Source organism: Chiloscyllium punctatum, unplaced genomic scaffold (genome assembly GCF_047496795.1).
Source record: "Chiloscyllium punctatum isolate Juve2018m unplaced genomic scaffold, sChiPun1.3 scaffold_623, whole genome shotgun sequence".
In the NCBI taxonomy this organism is placed as follows: Eukaryota; Metazoa; Chordata; class Chondrichthyes; order Orectolobiformes; family Hemiscylliidae; genus Chiloscyllium; species Chiloscyllium punctatum.
The window spans coordinates 27,303-47,500 of record NW_027310357.1 but is presented as its reverse complement, the minus strand read 5'-3'; the positions used below and the strand labels follow the sequence as shown (position 1 = coordinate 47,500).

The window sequence follows — 20,198 nt, the reverse complement described above, 5'->3', positions numbered from 1 at the left end:
AGGATCAGTGCTGAGGGAGGGGACACTGTCGGAGGGTCAGTGCTGAGGGAGGGGACACTCTCGGAAGGTCAGTGCTGAGGGAGGGGGCACTGTCGGAGGGTCAGTGCTGAGGGAGGGGACACTGTCGGAGGGTCAGTGCTGAGGGAGGGGACACTGTCGGAGGGTCAGTGCTGAGGGAGCAGACACTGTCGGAGGGTCAGTGCTGAGGGAGGGGACACTGTCGGAGGGTCACTGCTGAGGGAGCAGGCACTGTCGGAGGATCAGTGCTGAGGGAGGGGACACTGTCGGAAGGTCAGTGCTGAGGGAGGGGACACTGTCGGAGGGTCAGTGCTGAGGGAGTGGGCACTGTCGGAGGGTCAGTGCTGAGGGAGGGGGCACTGTCGGAGGTTCAGTGCTGAGGGAGGGGACACTGTCGGAGGGTCAGTGCTGAGGGAGGGGACACTGTCGGAGGGTCAGTGCTGAGGGAGGGGACACTGTCAGAGGGTCAGTGCTGAGGGAGCAGACACTGTCGGAGGGTCAGTGCTGAGGGAGGGGACACTGTCGGAGGGTCAGTGCTGAGGGAGGGGGCACTGTCGGAGGGTCAGTGCTGAGGGCGGGGAAAGTCTCGGAGGGTCATGCTGAGGGAGGGGACACTGTCGGAGGGTCAGTGCTGAGGGAGCAGGTGCTGTCGGAGGGTCAGTGCTGAGGGAGTGGGCACTGTCGGAGGGTCAGTGCTGAGGGAGGGGACAGTGTCGGAGGGTCAGTGCTGAGGGAGGGGACACAGTCGGAGGGTCAGTGCTGAGGGAGGGGCCACTGTCGGAGGGTCAGTGCTGAGGGAGGGGACACTGTCGGAGGGTCAGTGCTGAGGGAGGGGGCACTGTTGGAGGGTCAGTGCTGAGGGAGCAGGTACTGTCGGAGGGTCAGTGCTGAGGGAGGGGCCACTGTTGGAGGGTCAGTGCTGAGGGAGGGGACACTGTCGGAGGGTCAGTGCTGAGGGAGGGGCCACTGTCGGAGGGTCAGTGCTGAGGGAGGGGACACTGTCGGAGGGTCAATGCTGAGGGAGCGCCGCACAGTCGGAGGGTCAGTGCTGAGGGAGGGGACACTGTCGGAGGGTCAGTGCTGAGGGAGGGGACACTGTCGGAGGGTCAGTGCTGACGGAGGGGACACTGTCGGAGGGTCAGTGCTGAAGGAGCAGGTACTGTCGGAGGGTCAGTGCTGAGGGAGGGGACACTGTCGGAGGGTCAGTGCTGAGGGACACTGTCGGAGGGTCAGTGCTGAGGGAGGGGACACTGTCGGAGGGTCAGTGCTGAGGGAGGGGCCACTGTTGGAGGGTCAGTGCTGAGGGAGGGGACACTGTCGGAGGGTCAGTGCTGAGGGAGGGGCCACTGTCGGAGGGTCAGTGCTGAGGGAGGGGACACTGTCGGAGGGTCAGTGCTGAGGGAGGGGACACTGTCGGAGGGTCAGTGCTGAGGGAGGGGACACTGTCGGAGGGTCAGTGCTGAGGGAGGGGGCACTGTCGGTGGGTCAGTGCTGAGGGAGGGGACACTGTCGGAGGGTCAGTGCTGAGGGAGGGGACACTGTCGGAGGGTCAGTGCTGAGGGAGGGGGCACTGTCGGAGGATCAGTGCTGAGGGAGGGGACACTGTCGGAGGGTCAGTGCTGAGGGAGGGGGCACTGTCAGAGGGTCACTGCTGAGGGAGCAGGCACTGTCGGAGGATCAGTGCTGAGGGAGGGGACACTGTCGGAGGGTCAGTGCTGAGGGAGGGGACACTCTCGGAAGGTCAGTGCTGAGGGAGGGGGCACTGTCGGAGGGTCAGTGCTGAGGGAGGGGACACTGTCGGAGGGTCAGTGCTGAGGGAGGGGACACTGTCGGAGGGTCAGTGCTGAGGGAGCAGACACTGTCGGAGGGTCAGTGCTGAGGGAGGGGACACTGTCGGAGGGTCACTGCTGAGGGAGCAGGCACTGTCGGAGGATCAGTGCTGAGGGAGGGGACACTGTCGGAGGGTCAGTGCTGAGGGAGGGGACACTGTCGGAGGGTCAGTGCTGAGGGATCAGACACTGTCGGAGGTTCAGTGCTGAGGGAGGGGACACTGTCGGAGGGTCAGTGCTGAGGGAGGGGACACTGTCAGAGGGTCAGTGCTGAGGGAGCAGACACTGTCGGAGGGTCGGTGCTGAGGGAGGGGCCACTGTCGGAGGGCCAGTGCTGAGGGAGGGGACACTGTCGGAGGGTCAGTGCTGAGGGAGGGGGCACTGTTGGAGGGTCAGTGCTGAGGGAGCAGGTACTGTCGGAGGGTCAGTGCTGAGGGAGGGGCCACTGTTGGAGGGTCAGTGCTGAGGGTGGGGACACTGTCGGAGGGTCAGTGCTGAGGGAGGGGCCACTGTCGGAGGGTCAGTGCTGAGGGAGGGGACACTGTCGGAGGGTCAATGCTGAGGGAGGGGACACTGTCGGAGGGTCAGTGCTGAGGGAGGGGGCACTGTTGGAGGGTCAGTGCTGAGGGAGCAGGTACTGTCGGAGGGTCAGTGCTGAGGGAGGGGACACTGTCGGAGGGTCAATGCTGAGGGAGCGCCGCACAGTCGGAGGGTCAGTGCTGAGGGAGGGGACACTGTCGGAGGGTCAGTGCTGAGGGAGGGGACACTGTCGGAGGGTCAGTGCTGACGGAGGGGACACTGTCGGAGGGTCAGTGCTGAAGGAGCAGGTACTGTCGGAGGGTCAGTGCTGAGGGAGGGGACACTGTCGGAGGGTCAGTGCTGAGGGACACTGTCGGAGGGTCAGTGCTGAGGGAGGGGACACTGTCGGAGGGTCAGTGCTGAGGGAGGGGCCACTGTTGGAGGGTCAGTGCTGAGGGAGGGGACACTGTCGGAGGGTCAGTGCTGAGGGAGGGGCCACTGTCGGAGGGTCAGTGCTGAGGGAGGGGACACTGTCGGAGGGTCAGTGCTGAGGGAGGGGCCACTGTCGGAGGGTCAGTGCTGAGGGAGGGGGCACTGTCGGAGGGTCAGTGCTGAGGGAGGGGACACTGTCGGAGGGTCAGTGCTGAGGGAAGGGGCACTGTCGGAGGGTCAGTGCTGAGGGAGGGGACATTGTCGGAGGGTCAGTGCTGAGGGAGGGGACACTGTCGGAGGGTCAGTGCTGAGGGAGGGGACACTGTCGGAGGGTCAGTGCTGAGGGAAGGGGCACTGTCGGAGGGTCAGTGCTGAGGGAGGGGACATTGTCGGAGGGTCAGTGCTGAGGGAGGGGACACTGTCGGAGGGTCAGTCCAGGAAAAGGGCATTTATATCTTTCTGAAGGGTGTGGTGCTGGAAAAGCACAAAGGATCAAGCAGCATCAAGAACAGATGTGGCAGAGGTGGAGAGAGGAATTGGAAATAAGGGATGGTGTTTTTACAGAAGGCAAGGTGGGATGAGGTGTAGTCCAGGAAGCTGTTGGAGCCGATGGGTTTGCAGCAGATATCTGTGGTTAGACGGTAGGATTAATATCTTTCTGTCTATCTCTATTTCTCCCTCTCGGTCTCTCTCACCAATTCCATCTTGCTGAAATGATCAATGAAGAATACCTTTTACACTGTGTTCCTGGATTCCTCTACTCCACGACAAGTGAAAATAAAATAGAAATCTAAACCTAAGTCTTATCTGTGTAACTTCTCGAGTTGTTTGGACTCCCTCATCCCCTGCTACTCTCTGGTTTGAACACACCATCTGTCCAATCATATTTCCCACCAGCCACTCTCCCAATCCTTCCATGTCCCTTTCTATGTCCCTCTCTCATTCCTCCTTCATGTCACCCAGAGTCTCTCTGCCTCATTCCTCCCCTCACTCCATCTCATTCTTCCCTCGCCTCTCCCTTTCTTTCTATCTCAATCTCTTTCCTCCCTCACCTTTCCATCTCTCTCTTTATTTGTCTCTCCCATTCTCCCGGTCCCTCTCTCTCTCTCTAGCTCACACACACACACAATATCCATGTCTTTCTCTCTCTCTGTCTCTGTATCCCATTCTCCTGGTCCCCTTTGCTCTCTCTCTCCCACCTTCCCAGTGCCCCCTCCTCTCTCTGTCTCTCTCTCTCTCTCCCACCTTCCCAGTGCCCCCTCCTCTCTCTCTCTCTCTCTCTCTCCCACCTTCCCAGTGCCCCCTCCTCTCTCTGTCTCTCTCTCTCCCACCTTCCCAGTGCCCCCTCCTCTCTCTGTCTCTCTCTCTCACCTTCCCAGTGCCCCCTCCTCTCTCTCTCTCTCTGTCTCTCTCTCTCTCCCACCTTCCCAGTGCCCCCTCCTCTCTCTGACTCTCTCTCTCTCTGTGTTGCTCTCCACAACATCTCCCTCACAGTGTCACCCACCCCCACAACGTACCATCATCCATGAAGCTGGGGATACAGATATTTCCACATTTGCTCTCACAGCAGCTCTGCCAGGCATCACAGTCTTCATCTCCGCTGCAACGATCTCCGAGTTTCAGGTCACACATGGGCTCCAGGCGGTGGGGAGCAGGACAGATATCATCACCTGGACAACACAGAGACAGTATGGATACGGTTGGACGGAAACACACAACTCCCACGGATCGGCTCGAGTGAGACACGAGAGCTGAACGAGGAACTCCCACTGCTCTTCCATCACGGATAGACCAGCTCCACAGCCCCGGGATTCAGGAAGCCTCATGTATTTAGGCAATTCCAGGTGAATCTCCAAATACCACCCTCCCACATCCCCCTAAACCGCGGACAAACACACACACACACAGACACACAAACTCACACACAGACACAGACACATACACACACACACAAACTCACACACAGACACAGACACAGACATATACACACACACACACACACACACACACAAACACACACAGACACACACACACAGACACATACACACACACACACACAAACACACTCTCACACACACACACAGACACATACACACACACTCTCACACACACACACAGACACACACACACAGACACATACACACACACTCTCACACACACACACACAGACACATACACACACACAGACATACACATCCACACACTCACACACACAGACACATACACACAGACACACACACACACTGTCCCACACAGACACACACACACACATCCACACACTGACCCACACACTATTACACACACACACGCCCACACACTGACCCTCACAGACACACAAACACACACCCAGACAGACACACCCAGCTCCCTGCCCACACTGCCATGTACTGTCATCACCACACCATCGTCTCTGATCAAACAGAGACACACTGATCACTTACGGCTCATGAGGAAACGAGGTACACATCTCTTTCCACAGGTGGCATTGCAGCATGATGACCAGGCATGGCAGTCAGTGTCATTCTGACACACGTCTCCCAACTTCATCTCACAGAATGGGTCCAAGCGGGTGGAGGCAGGGCACTGGGTCGCTGCAAGGAACATCAGGACATATGGAGAGGGTCACACTCCCACAGGGCAGGGACAGCATGGGGTATAGATACAGAGGAAAGGTCTCTCTCCCCCATCCCCCCGATCAAACACTCCCAGGGACAGGGACAGCATGGGGTTAGATACAGAGTAAAGGTCTCTCTACACCATCCCCCCGATCAAACACTCCCAGGGACAGGGACAGCATGGGGTTAGATACAGAGTAAAGGGAGCTCGACACCATCCCCCGATCAAACACTCCCAGGGACAGGGACAGCATGGGGTTAGATACAGAGTAAAGGTCTCTCTCCCCCATCCCCCCGATCAAACACTCCCAGGGACAGGGACAGCATGGAGTTAGATACAGAGTAAAGGTCTCTCTACACCATCCCCCCGATCAAACACTCCCAGGGACAGGGACAGCATGGGGTTAGATACAGAGTAAAGGTCTCTCTCCCCCATCCCCCCGATCGAACACTCCCAGGGACAGGGACAGCATGGAGTTAGATACAGAGTAAAGGTCTCTCTACACCATCCCCCCGATCAAACACTCCCAGGGACAGGGACACCATGGGGTTAGATACAGACTAAAGGTCTCTCTACACCATCCCCCCGATCAAACACTCCCACAGGACAGGGACAGCATGGGGTTAGATAGAGAGGAAAGGTCTCTCTACACCATCCCCCCGATCAAACACTCCCAGGGACAGGGACAGCATGGGGTTAGATACAGACTAAAGGTCTCTCTACACCATCGCCCCGATCAAACACTCCCAGGGACAGGGACAGCATGGGGTTAGATAGAGAGGAAAGGTCTCTCTACACCATCCCCCCGATCAAACACTCCCAGGGACAGGGACAGCATGGGGTTAGATACAGACTAAAGGTCTCTCTACACCATCGCCCCGATCAAACACTCCCAGGGACAGGGACAGCATGGGGTTAGATGCAGAGTAAAACTCCCTCCACACCATCCCCCCGATCAAACACTCCCAGGGACAGGGACAGCATGGGGTTAGATGCAGAGTAAAACTCCCTCCACACCATCCCCCCGATCAAACACTCCCAGGGACAGGGACAGCATGGGGTATAGATAAAGAGTAAAGGTCTCTCTACACCATCCCCCCGATCAAACACTCCCAGGGACAGGGACACCATGGGGTTAGTTACAGACTAAAGGTCTCTCTACACCATCCCCCCGATCAAACACTCCCACAGGACAGGGACACCATGGGGTTAGATACAGAGTAAAGGTCTCTCTACACCATCCCCCCGATCAAACACTCCCAGGGACAGGGACAGCATGGGGTTAGATACAGAGGAAAGGTCTCTCTACACCATCCGCACGATCAAACACTCCCAGGGACAGGGACAGCACGGGGTTAGATACAGAGTAAAGGTCTCTCTACACCATCCCCCCGATCAAACACTCCCAGGGACAGGGACAGCATGGGGTAAGATACTGAGTCAAGATACCGTATCAAGCCCCTCTACACAGTTCCACTATTAAACATTCCCAGGACAGGACAGCATGGGTTTAGGTACAGTGTGCAGCTCCCTCCACACTGTCCCACCATCCACCATTCCCAGGGACAGGGACACCATGGCGTTAGATACAGGGTGCAGCTCCCTCCACACTGTCCCACCATCCACCATTCCCAGGGACAGGGACACCATGGCGTTAGATACAGGGTGCAGCTCCCTCCACACTCTCCCACCATCGACCATTCCCAGGGACAGGGACACCATGGGGTTAGATACAGGGTGCAGCTCCCTCCACACTGTCCCACCATCCACCATTCACAGGGACAGGGACACCATGGGGTTAGATACAGGGTGCAGCTCCCTCCACACTGTCCCACCATCCACCATTCCCAGGGACAGGGACACCATGACGTTAGATACAGAGTGCAGCTCCCTCCACACTGTCCCACCATCCACCATTCCCAGGGACAGGGACACCATGACGTTAGATACAGGGTGCAGCTCCCTCCACACTGTCCCACCATCCACCATTCCCAGGGACAGGGACACCATGGGGTTAGATACAGGGTGCAGCTCCCCCCACACTCTCCCACCATCCACCATTCCCAGGGACAGGGACACCATGGTGTTAGATACAGGGTGCAGCTCCCTCCACACTGTCCCACCATCGACCATTCCCAGGGACAGGGACACCATGGGGTTAGATACAGGGTGCAGCTCCCTCCATACTGTCCCACCATCCACCATTCCCAGGGATATGGACACCATGGGGTTAGATACAGGGTGCAGCTCCCTCCACACTGTCCCACCATCCACCATTCCCAGGGACAGGGACACCATGGGGTTAGATACAGGGTGCAGCTCCCTCCACACTGTCCCACCATCCACCATTCCCAGGGACAGGGACACCATGGCGTTAGATACAGGGTGCAGCTCCCTCCACACTCTCCCACCATTCCCAGGGACAGGGACACCATGGCGTTAGATACAGGGTGCAGCTCCCTCCACACTCTCCCACCATCCACCATTCCCAGGGACAGGGACACCATGGCGTTAGATACATGGTGCAGCTCCCTCCACACTCTCCCACCATCCACCATTCCCAGGGACAGGGACACCATGGGGTTAGATACAGGGTGCAGCTCCCTCTACACTGTCCCACCATCCACCATTCCCAGGGACAGGGACACCATGGTGTTAGATACAGGGTGCAGCTCCCTCCACACTGTCCCACCATCCACCATTCCCATGGACAGGGACACCATGGTGTTAGATACAGGGTGCAGCTCCCTCCACACTCTCCCACCATCCACCATTCCCAGGGACAGGGACACCATGGGGTTAGATACAGGGTGCAGCTCCCTCCACACTGTCCCACCATCCACCATTCCCATGGACAGGGACACCATGGTGTTAGATACAGGGTGGAGCTCCCTCCACACTGTCCCACTATCCACCATTCCCAGGGACAGGGACACCATGGGGTTAGATACAGGGTGCAGCTCCCTCCACACTCTCCCACCATCCACCATTCCCAGGGACAGGGACACCATGGTGTTAGATACAGGGTGCAGCTCCCTCCACACTGTCCCACCATCGACCATTCCCAGGGATACGGACACCATGGGGTTAGATACAGGGTGCAGCTCCCTCCACACTGTCCCACCATCCACCATTCACAGGGACAGGGATACCATGGTGTTAGATACAGGGTGCAGTTCCCTCTACACTGTCCCACCATCCACCATTCCCAGGGACAGCGACACCATGACGTTAGATACAGGGTGCAGCTCCCTCCACACTGTCCCACCATCCACCATTCCCAGGGACAGGGACACCATGGGGTTAGATACAGGGTGCAGCTCCCTCCACACTGTCCCACCATCCACCATTCCCAGGGACAGGGACACCATGGGGTTAGATACAGGGTGCAGCTCCCTCCACACTGTCCCACCATCCACCATTCACAGGGACAGGGATACCATGGGGTTAGATACAGGGTGCAGCTCCCTCCACACTCTCCCACCATCCACCATTCCCAGGGACAGGGACACCATGGGGTTAGATACAGGGTGCAGCTCCCTCCACACTGTCCCACCATCCACCATTCCCAGGGACAGGGACACCATGGCGTTAGATACAGGGTGCAGCTCCCTCCACACTGTCCCACCATCCACCATTCCCAGGGACAGGGACACCATGGTGTTAGATACAGGGTGCAGCTCCTCCACACTCTCCCACCATCCACCATTCCCAGGGACAGGGACACCATGGCGTTAGATACAGGGTGCAGCTCCCTCCACACTGTCCCACCATCCACCATTCCCAGGGACAGGGACACCATGGCGTTAGATACAGGGTGCAGCTCCCTCCACACTGTCCCACCATCCACCATTCCCAGGGACAGGGACACCATGGGGTTAGATACAGGGTGCAGCTCCCTCCACACTCTCCCACCATCCACCATTCCCAGGGACAGGGACACCATGGGGTTATATACAGGGTGCAGCTCCCTCCACACTGTCCCACCATCCACCATTCCCAGGGACAGCGACACCATGACGTTAGATACAGGGTGCAGCTCCCTCCACACTGTCCCACCATCCACCATTCCCAGGGACAGGGACACCATGGTGTTAGATACAGGGTGCAGCTCCCTCCACACTGTCCCACCATCCACCATTCCCAGGGACAGCGACACCATGACGTTAGATACAGGGTGCAGCTCCCTCCACACTCTCCCACCATCCACCATTCCCAGGGACAGGGACACCATGGGGTTAGATACAGGGTGCAGCTCCCTCCACACTGTCCCACCATCGACCATTCCCAGGGACAGGGACACCATGGGGTTAGATACAGGGTGCAGCTCGCTCCACACTGTCCCACCATCCACCATTCCCAGGGACAGGGACACCATGGGGTAAGATACAGGGTGCAGCTCCCTCCACACTCTCCCACCATCGACCATTCCCAGGGACAGGGACACCATGACGTTAGATACAGGGTGCAGCTCCCTCCACACTGTCCCACCATCCACCATTCCCAGGGACAGGGACACCATGGTGTTAGATACAGGGTGCAGCTCCCTCCACACTCTCCCACCATCGACCATTCCCAGGGACAGGGACACCATGACGTTAGATACAGGGTGCAGCTCCCTCCACACTCTCCCACCATCCACCATTCCCAGGGACAGGGACACCATGGCGTTAGATACAGGGTGCAGCTCCCTCCACACTCTCCCACCATCCACCATTCCCAGGGACAGGGACACCATGGTGTTAGATACAGGGTGCAGCTCCCTCCACACTGTCCCACCATCCACCATTCCCAGGGACAGGGACACCATGGTGTTAGATACAGGGTGCAGCTCCCTCCACACTGTCCCACCATCCACCATTCCCAGGGACAGGGACACCATGGGGTTAGATACAGGGTGCAGCTCCCTCCACACTGTCCCACCATCCACCATTCCCAGGGACAGGGACACCATGGTGTTAGATACAGGGTGCAGCTCCCTCCACACTGTCCCACCATCCACCATTCCCAGGGACAGGGACACCATGGTGTTAGATACAGGGTGCAGCTCCCTCCACACTGTCCCACCATCCACCATTCCCAGGGACAGGGACACCATGACGTTAGATACAGGGTGCAGCTCCCTCCACACTCTCCCACTATCCACCATTCCCAGGGACAGGGAGAGCATGGTGTTAGATACAGGGTGCAGCTCCCTCCACACTGTCCCACCATCCACCATTCCCAGGGACAGGGACACCATGGGGTTAGATACAGGGTGCAGCTCCTCCACACTCTCCCACCATCGACCATTCCCAGGGACAGGGACACCATGGGGTTAGATACAGGGTGCAGCTCCCTCCACACTGTCCCACCATCCACCATTCCCAGGGACAGGGACACCATGGCGTTAGATACAGGGTGCAGCTCCCTCCACACTCTCCCACCATCCACCATTCCCAGGGACAGGGACACCATGGTGTTAGATACAGGGTGCAGCTCCCTCCACACTCTCCCACCATCCACCATTCCCAGGGATAGGGACACCATGGGGTTAGATACAGGGTGCAGCTCCCTCCACACTGTCCCACCATCGACCATTCCCAGGGACAGGGAGAGCATGGTGTTAGATACAGGGTGCAGCTCCCTCCACACTGTCCCACTATCCACCATTCCCAGGGACAGGGAGAGCATGGTGTTAGATACAGGGTGCAGCTCCCTCCACACTGTCCCACCATCGACCATTCCCAGGGACAGGGACACCATGGGGTTAGATACAGGGTGCAGCTCCCTCCACACTCTCCCACCATCCACCATTCCCAGGGACAGGGACACCATGGCGTTAGATACAGGGTGCAGCTCCCTCCACACTCTCCCACCATCCACCATTCCCAGGGACAGGGACACCATGGGGTTAGATACAGGGTGTAGCTCCCTCCACACTGTCCCACCATCCACCATTCCCAGGGACAGGGACACCATGACGTTAGATACAGGGTGCAGCTCCCTCCACACTCTCCCACCATCCACCATTCCCAGGGACAGGGACACCATGGGGTTAGATACAGGGTGCAGTTCCCTCCACACTGTCCCACCATCCACCATTCCCAGGGACAGGGACACCATGGGGTTAGATACAGGGTGCAGCTCCCTCCACACTGTCCCACCATCCACCATTCCCAGGGACAGGGACACCATGGCGTTAGATACAGGGTGCAGCTCCCTCCACACAGTCCCACCATCCACCATTCCCAGGGACACGGACACCATGGCGTTAGATACAGGGTGCAGCTCCCTCCACACTCTCCCACCATCCACCATTCCCAGGGACAGGGACACCATGGGGTTAGATACAGGGTGCAGCTCCCTCCACTCTGTCCCACCATCCACCATTCACAGGGACAGGGACACCATTGGGTTAGATACAGGGTGCAGCTCCCTCCACACAGTCCCACCATCCACCATTCCCAGGGATACGGACACCATGGCGTTAGATACAGGGTGCAGCTCCCTCCACACTCTCCCACCATCCACCATTCCCAGGGACAGGGACACCATGGGGTTAGATACAGGGTGCAGCTCCCTCCACTCTGTCCCACCATCCACCATTCACAGGGACAGGGACACCATGGTGTTAGATACAGGGTGCAGCTCCCTCCACACTGTCCCACCATCCACCATTCCCAGGGATACGGACACCATGGTGTTAGATACAGGGTGCAGCTCCCTCCACACTCTCCCACCATCCACCATTCCCAGGGACAGGGACACCATGGTGTTAGATACAGGGTGCAGCTCCCTCCACACTGTCCCACCATCCACCATTCCCAGGGACAGGGACACCATGGTGTTAGATACAGGGTGCAGCTCCCTCCACACTGTCCCACCATCCACCATTCCCAGGGACAGGGACACCATGACGTTAGATACAGGGTGCAGCTCCCTCCACACTCTCCCACTATCCACCATTCCCAGGGACAGGGAGAGCATGGTGTTAGATACAGGGTGCAGCTCCCTCCACACTGTCCCACCATCCACCATTCCCAGGGACAGGGACACCATGGGGTTAGATACAGGGTGCAGCTCCTCCACACTCTCCCACCATCGACCATTCCCAGGGACAGGGACACCATGGGGTTAGATACAGGGTGCAGCTCCCTCCACACTCTCCCACCATCCACCATTCCCAGGGACAGGGACACCATGGGGTTAGATACAGGGTGCAGCTCCCTCCACACTGTCCCACCATCCACCATTCCCAGGGACAGGGACACCATGGGGTTAGATACAGGGTGCAGCTCCCTCCACACTGTCCCACCATCCACCATTCCCAGGGACAGGGACACCATGGGGTTAGATACAGGGTGCAGCTCCCTCCACACTGTCCCACCATCGACCATTCCCAGGGACAGCGACACCATGACGTTAGATACAGGGTGCAGCTCCCTCCACACTCTCCCACCATCCACCATTCCCAGGGACAGGGACACCATGGGGTTAGATACAGGGTGCAGCTCCCTCCACACTCTCCCACCATCCACCATTCCCAGGGACAGGGACACCATGGTGTTAGATACAGGGTGCAGCTCCCTCCACACTGTCCCACCATCCACCATTCCCAGGGACAGGGACACCATGGCGTTAGATACAGGGTGCAGCTCCCTCCACACTCTCCCACCATCCACCATTCCCAGGGACAGGGACACCATGGCGTTAGATACAGGGTGCAGCTCCCTCCACACTCTCCCACCATCCACCATTCCCAGGGACAGGGACACCATGGTGTTAGATACAGGGTGTAGCTCCCTCCACACTGTCCCACCATCCACCATTCGCAGGGACAGGGACACCATGGCGTTAGATACAGGGTGCAGCTCCCTCCACACTGTCCCACCATCCACCATTCCCACGGACAGGGACACCATGGGGTTAGATACAGGGTGCAGCTCCCTCCACACTGTCCCACCATCCACCATTCCCAGGGACAGGGACACCATGGGGTTAGATACAGGGTGCAGCTCCCTCCACACTGTCCCACCATCGACCATTCCCAGGGACAGCGACACCATGACGTTAGATACAGGGTGCAGCTCCCTCCACACTGTCCCACCATCCACCATTCGCAGGGACAGGGACACCATGGCGTTAGATACAGGGTGCAGCTCCCTCCACACTGTCCCACCATCCACCATTCCCACGGACAGGGACACCATGGGGTTAGATACAGGGTGCAGCTCCCTCCACACTCTCCCACCATCCACCATTCCCAGGGACAGGGACACCATGGTGTTAGATACAGGGTGCAGCTCCCTCCACACTGTCCCACCATCCACCATTCCCAGGGACAGGGACACCATGACGTTAGATACAGGGTGCAGCTCCCTCCACACTGTCCCACCATCCACCATTCCCAGGGACAGGGACACCATGGGGTTAGATACAGGGTGCAGCTCCCTCCACACTGTCCCACCATCCACCATTCCCAGGGACAGGGACACCATGGTGTTAGATACAGGGTGCAGCTCCCTCCACACTCTCCCACCAACAAACCCTCCCGGCTCGATACCTGTAGCCAGTGGGATGATACACAGAGCTTAACAGGAGTGGTGCCTTACGTCTGGACAGGAACTTGAAGACACATCTATTCCCACAGGTGGTATTGCAGCAGGTTTGCCAGCCCTCACAGTCGTTGTCCTCATTGCACTGAGTGTGGAAACTCATGGAACAGACGTGGCTCAGTCTGGAAGGTGAGGGACACCTTTGTTCGCTCCCTACAGAGACAGAGGCTCCATCTTAGCTTCAGAAACTGCTGCTGCTGCTGCTTGAACTATCATTCACTGACTTCGCCCCGAGCTCAAGGGCGGGGTGATAGAGAGAGAGACAGAGAGAGAGAGACAGAGAGAGAGAGAGAGAGGGAGAGAAAGAAATAGAGACAGAATGAGGGGGAGAGAGCAAAAGACAAGCAGGGAGAGAGAGACAGAGAGAGAGAAAGAAATAGAGACAGTGAGAGAGACAGACAGACACAGGGATAGAGAGTCAGAGACAAAGCCGGGTGGAGGGGAGTGGTCACGAGAGAGAGAGAGAGAGAGAGAGAAAGAGAGCAAGAGAGAGATAGGAGGTTGGAGACAGAGACAGAGAGAAAGAGAAACAGGAAAAAGGGAGCAGGAGAGACAGACAGAGACAGAAAGAGAGGCGGGGGACAGAGGAAGACAGAGGCAGAGAAAAAGAGAGAAATAGACAAACATAGATATAGAGATGGAAAGAGAGAGGAAAGGAAAGAGAGACAAACAGCCAGACAGAGGAACAGACAGAGAGATAGAAACAGACTGGGAGAGACAGAAAGAGAGACAGACAGAAAGAGCAAAACACAGTGACAGGGAGAGATAGAGAGAGAGGGAGGGAGGGAGACAGAGGCAGAGAGAGGGAGAAACTGAGGGACAGAGTTGGGGAGATGCAGACAGAGAGAGACACACACACAGAGTAAGAGAGAGAGAGGAGAGAGAGAGAGAGAGAGACAGAGAAAGGGAGAGACAGAGGGACAGAGATGGAGAGAGACAGATGGAGGGAGACAAAGAGAAACTGAACGGGAAAGAAAGGGAGAGTGAGAGATGTGATGGGACGAAAGAAGCTGTGAGAGAGAAAGAAAGAAAGAGACAGACACAAACTGACAAGAGAGACAGAGTTCCAAGAACTGATCATGTCTGCCCAATATCGCAGAGACGTCCATTGACAGAGGGAAAGACAGAGAGCGAGGGAGAGAGCGAGAGACACACATTCACACATACGCAGAAATAGCAACACAAACACAGTGACTTTCTGTGTCTCCCGATCCCTGATGAACATGCTCTGGGGTGGAGGTTGTGGGTGGGGAGGGAGACGGTAGAGTGGTGCTAAGTAAACGGGGTTACTTACCCCTGCTGCGGTAGGGATGGACACAGCGTTGCCCACAGCTGGTGTTGCAGCACATCTGCCATGCGTAGCAGTCATCATCCTCCTCACACACCTCGCCGTATTTCAGGTTACACACAGCAGAGAGGCGAGCAGGAGAAGGACACATTCCAGATGTCCGATCTGTCACACAGAGAGAGTGAGGGAGGGAAGGAGGGACAGGGAAAGGGAGAGAGATAGACACGGCTCAGACACAGAGGAAGGCCTCATCAAGGACATCAGGACGTAGCAGCTTTATTGGTGCAACGAGCACTACACCCTCAACCCTCGACTGTGCCGACTACATTCCCAACACCAACCCATTCCACCACGATTGCAGAGATACAAACTGTGCATGGTGTCTCGAGGTGATAAGGAGACTGGGGAACAGTACACACCAGAGAACAGTTCAACCTAAGGAGATGTGGAGACCGGGGAACTGTGACCGGTGATCCCAGTCTGGTATGATCGAAGGATTATGGAATGTACACAGTTACCTGAGACTGACAAACTCCTGCTCTGCCCCATGAAGGGATTGACACAGCGTCTACCGCACGGTGTCTCACAACATGACGTCCACTTGCCACAATCGTCATCATCTTCACACGAGACGCTGTGATTCATCCTGCAGACACGTTCCAGGGAGGATGGCTTAGGACATTCCTCAGATTTCCCAGAGTCTGCAAGTGTAACAGTTCCGCTTATAGGAGAGATCAGGAGAGGTGTGGGTGTGTGAGAGACAGAGACAGAGAGATTGAGAGGGTGGGGGAGAGAGGGACAGGGGGAGAATGAGAGGGAGATCAAGAACTGAGAGGAACAGGGAGGGAAATGTGACAAAGACAGAGAGAGACAGAGGAACGTGCAAGAGGCAGACTGAACAAAGGGGACACAGAGAGAGGGCGAGAGAGAGACAGGAGAGATAGCAACACAGAGAGCAAGTGACAGAGGGAGAGACGTGACCAAGAAAGAGAGGGAGTCGAATGCGACAAAGACAGAAAGAGAGACACAGACGAACATGCAAGAGACAGACAGAACGAGAGGTGAAAGAAGGACAGGGAGAGAGACAGAGAGGAGAGATAGCAACACAGATGGACTGATGGAGAGACACGATGGAGAAAGAGTGGAATGTGACAATGACAGACATAGAGAGAGAGAGAGAGACATACAGACAGAGAGAGGGAGAGAGACAGAGAGAGAGGGAAAGACAGAGAGACACAGAGAGACAGACAGACAAAGAGGGAGAGAGAGAAACAGACAGACGTGCAAAAGATGGAGATGAAATGACGTCACACAGAGAGAGAGAGAGAGAGAGAGGTGTGCTGCAGGAATGCACAAAGAGAGGCAAAGGGAAATACACCACAGACACAAAGTGAGATATAAAGAAGCAAAGGTCACAGTTCTGCCTCATACAGACAGGTTAAGCAGCCATTCCTTTTGGACCAGGAACTACCTCCATAAGACTTTCTGTAGAACGACAGGACACAACGTTTCTGACACCCAGCATCACAGCACCTTTGAGATCCAGCACAATCTTGGTCCGACTCACACACCTTCCCAAAAGTGGAGTTACACACACGGGCAAGATGGTCTGGGCGAGGGCACAGCCCGTCATCTTCCATTGGGAGAAAAGACAGAGACAGAACCGCACGGGGTTAGATACAGAGTAAAGAACCCTCTGCACTGTCCCCATTAAACACTCCCAGGGACCGGGACAGCAGGGGGTTAGACACAGAGTAAAGAACCCTCTACATTGTCCCCATTAAACACTCCCAGGACAGGGACACCACGGGGTCAGACACAGAGTAAAGAACCCTCTACATTGTCCCCATTAAACACTCCCAGGGACAGGGACACCACGGGGTGAGATACAGAGTAAAGAACCCTCTACATTGTCCCCATTAAACACTCCCAGGGACCGGGACAGCACGGGGTTAGATACAGAGTAAAGAACCCTTTACATTGCCCCATTAAACACTCCCAGGAAAGGGACACCACGGGGATAGACACAGAGTAAAGAACCCTCTACACTGTCCCCATTAAACACTCCCAGGGACAGGGACATCATGGGGTTAGACACAGAGTAAAGAAACCTCTACATTGTCCCCATTAAACACTCCCAGGAAAGGGACACCACGGGGTTCGACACAGAGGAAAGAAACCTCTACATTGTCCCCATTAAACCCTCCCAGGACAGGGACAGCACGGGGTTAGACACAGAGTAAAGAACCCTCTACATTGTCCCCATTAAACACTCCCAGGACAGGGACACCACGGGGTTAGATACAGAGTAAAGAACTCTCTACACTGTCCCCATTAAACAGTCCCAGGAAAGGGACACCATGCGGTTAGACACAGAGTAAAGAACCCTCTACATTGTCCCCATTAAACACTCCCAGGAAAGGGACACCACGGGGTTAGACACAGAGTAAAGAACCCTCTACATTGTCCCCATTAAACACTCCCAGGACAGGGACACCACGGGGTTAGACACAGAGTAAAGAACCCTCTACATTGTCCCCATTAAACACTCCCAGGACAGGGACACCACGGGGTTAGATACAGAGTAAAGAACCCTCTACACTGTCCCCATTAAACAGTCCCAGGACAGGGACACCATGCGGTTAGACACAGAGTAAAGAACCCTCTACATTGTCCCCATTAAACACTCCCAGGACAGGGACAGCATGGGGTTAGACACAGAGTAAAGAACCCTCTACACTGTCCCCATTAAACACTCCCAGGATAGGGACACCACGGGGTTAGACACAGAGTAAAGAACCCTCTACATTGTCCCCATTAAACACTCCCAGGACAGGGACAGCACGGGGTTAGACACAGAGTAAAGAACCCTCTACATTGTCCCCATTAAACACTCCCAGGAAAGGGACACCACGGGGTAGACACAGAGTAAAGAACCCTCTACATTGTCCCCATTAAACACTCCCAGGAAAGGGACACCACGGGATTAGGTACAGAGTTCCTCCACACTGTCCCACATCGAAGAACTGCAGTTCACGGACAGCATGGGGTCAGATGCAGAGTAAAGTTCACTTTGCACTCTCCGCACTAAACACTCCCAGGACAGGGACAGCATGGGGTTAGACACAGAGTAACGCTGCCTCTAACTCACCCCCATCAGACTCCCCAAGGACAGGGACAGCACATGGTGAGATACACATTGAAACATTGCTCTGTCCTGTCCCACACCACATCCATTCAGGAACACCAGATGAACAGTGAGTGAAGCTCAGACAAGAAGAACTCACCATTTCTGAAATGCCTGAGGACACATCTGTACCCACACGGGGTCATGCAGCACGTGCCCCATCTGCCACAGTCGCTCTCATTTCTACATTCCCTGCCCAGAGTTGTGTTACACACATAGCTCAGTTGACTTGGGCTTGAGCACTCTCCGGGTCTCTCACCTGGAAACACAACATTCCGATATAAGACTCGACTTACACACGAGAGGGGAGACCGACAGGGATTCCACATCAGGGATATATTTGCTGTTTTCAGGAGTGCAATGGTCCGGGAAAAAGAATTGGAACAATGTACAGACTGGGGTCGACCACAGTCTAATCCCTGCAGTTTCGGGACTCTCTCACTCTGCTCCCTGCAGTCTCGGGACTCTCTCAGTCTGCTCCCTGCAGTCTCAGGACTCTCTCACTCTGCTCCCTGCAGTCTCGGGTCTCTCTCTCTCTCTCTGCTCCCTGTAGTCTCGGGACTCTCTCAGTCTGCTCCCTGCAGTCTCGGGACTCTCTCAGTCTACTCCCTGCAGTCTCGGGACTCTCTCACTCTGCTCCCTGCAGTCTCGGGACTCTCAGTCTGCTCCCTGCAGTCTCGGGACTCTCTCACTCTGCTCCCTGCAGTCTCGGGACTCTCTCAGTCTGCTCCCCACAGTCTCGGGACTCTCTCAGTCTGCTCCCTGCAGTCTCGGGACTCTCTCACTCTGCGCCCTGCAGTCTCGGGACTCTCTCAGTCTGCTCCCTGCAGTCTCAGGACTCTCTCAGTCTGCTCCCTGCAGTCTCGGGACTCTCTCAGTCTGCTCCCTGCAGTCTCGGGACTCTCTCACTCTGATCCCTGCAGTCTCGGGACTCTCTCAGTCTGCTCCCTGCAGTCTTGGGACTCTCTCAGTCTGCTCCCTGCAGTCTCGGGACTCTCTCACTCTGCTCCCTGCAGTCTCGGGACTCTCTCGGTCTGCTCCCTGCAGTCTCGGGACTCTCTCACTCTGCTCCCTGCAGTCTCGGGGCTCTCTCAGTCTGCTCCCTGCAGTCTCGGGACTCTCTCAGTCTGCTCCCTGCAGTCTCGGGACTCTCTCAGTCTGCTCCATGCAGTCTCGGGACTCTCTCACTCTGATCCCTGCAGTCTCAGGACTCTCTCACTCTGCTCCCTGCAGTCTCGGGACTCTCTCACTCTGATCCCTGCAGTCACGGGACTCTCTCAGTCTACTCCCTGCAGTCTCGGGACTCTCTCAGTCTGCTCCCTGTAGTCTCGGGACTCTCTCTGTCTGCTCCCTGCAGTCTCGGGACTCTCTCAGTCTGCTCCCTGCAGTCTCGGGACTCTCTCAGTCTGCTCCCTGCAGTCTCGGGACTCTCTCACTCTGATCCCTGCAGTCTCGGGACTCTCTCAGTCTGCTCCCTGTAGTCTCGGGACTCTCTCACTCTGCTCCCTGCAGTCTCGGGACTCTCTCACTCTGCTCCCTGCAGTCTCGGGACTCTCTCACTCTGCTCCCTGCAGTCTCGGGACTCTCTCAGTCTGCTCCCTGCAGTCTCGGGACTCTCTCACTCTGCTCCCTGTAGTCTCGGGACTCTCTCAGTCTGCTCCCTGCAGTCTCGGGACTCTCTCACTCTGCTCCCCACAGTCTCGGGACTCTCT

The 20,198-nt window shown here is 56.6% G+C and overlaps 1 protein-coding gene across 1 annotated transcript in view; it reads right to left on the bottom strand.

Annotated features, from left to right (window-relative positions):
- LOC140473491 (uncharacterized) overlaps positions 1-20,198 on the bottom strand; it is a gene marked incomplete at its 3' end in the record, with an annotated part of 90,153 nt that overhangs the window by 45,155 nt on the left and 24,800 nt on the right. The window contains exons 14-20 of the mRNA XM_072567615.1: positions 18,587-18,745; positions 16,771-16,932; positions 15,818-16,000; positions 15,306-15,464; positions 14,009-14,164; positions 5,240-5,389; positions 4,316-4,468 (exon numbers count right to left, since the gene is read on the bottom strand). Of these exons, the coding sequence (XP_072423716.1) occupies positions 4,316-4,468; positions 5,240-5,389; positions 14,009-14,164; positions 15,306-15,464; positions 15,818-16,000; positions 16,771-16,932; positions 18,587-18,745 (1,122 nt within the window). The remainder of the gene's footprint in view (positions 1-4,315; positions 4,469-5,239; positions 5,390-14,008; positions 14,165-15,305; positions 15,465-15,817; positions 16,001-16,770; positions 16,933-18,586; positions 18,746-20,198) is intronic.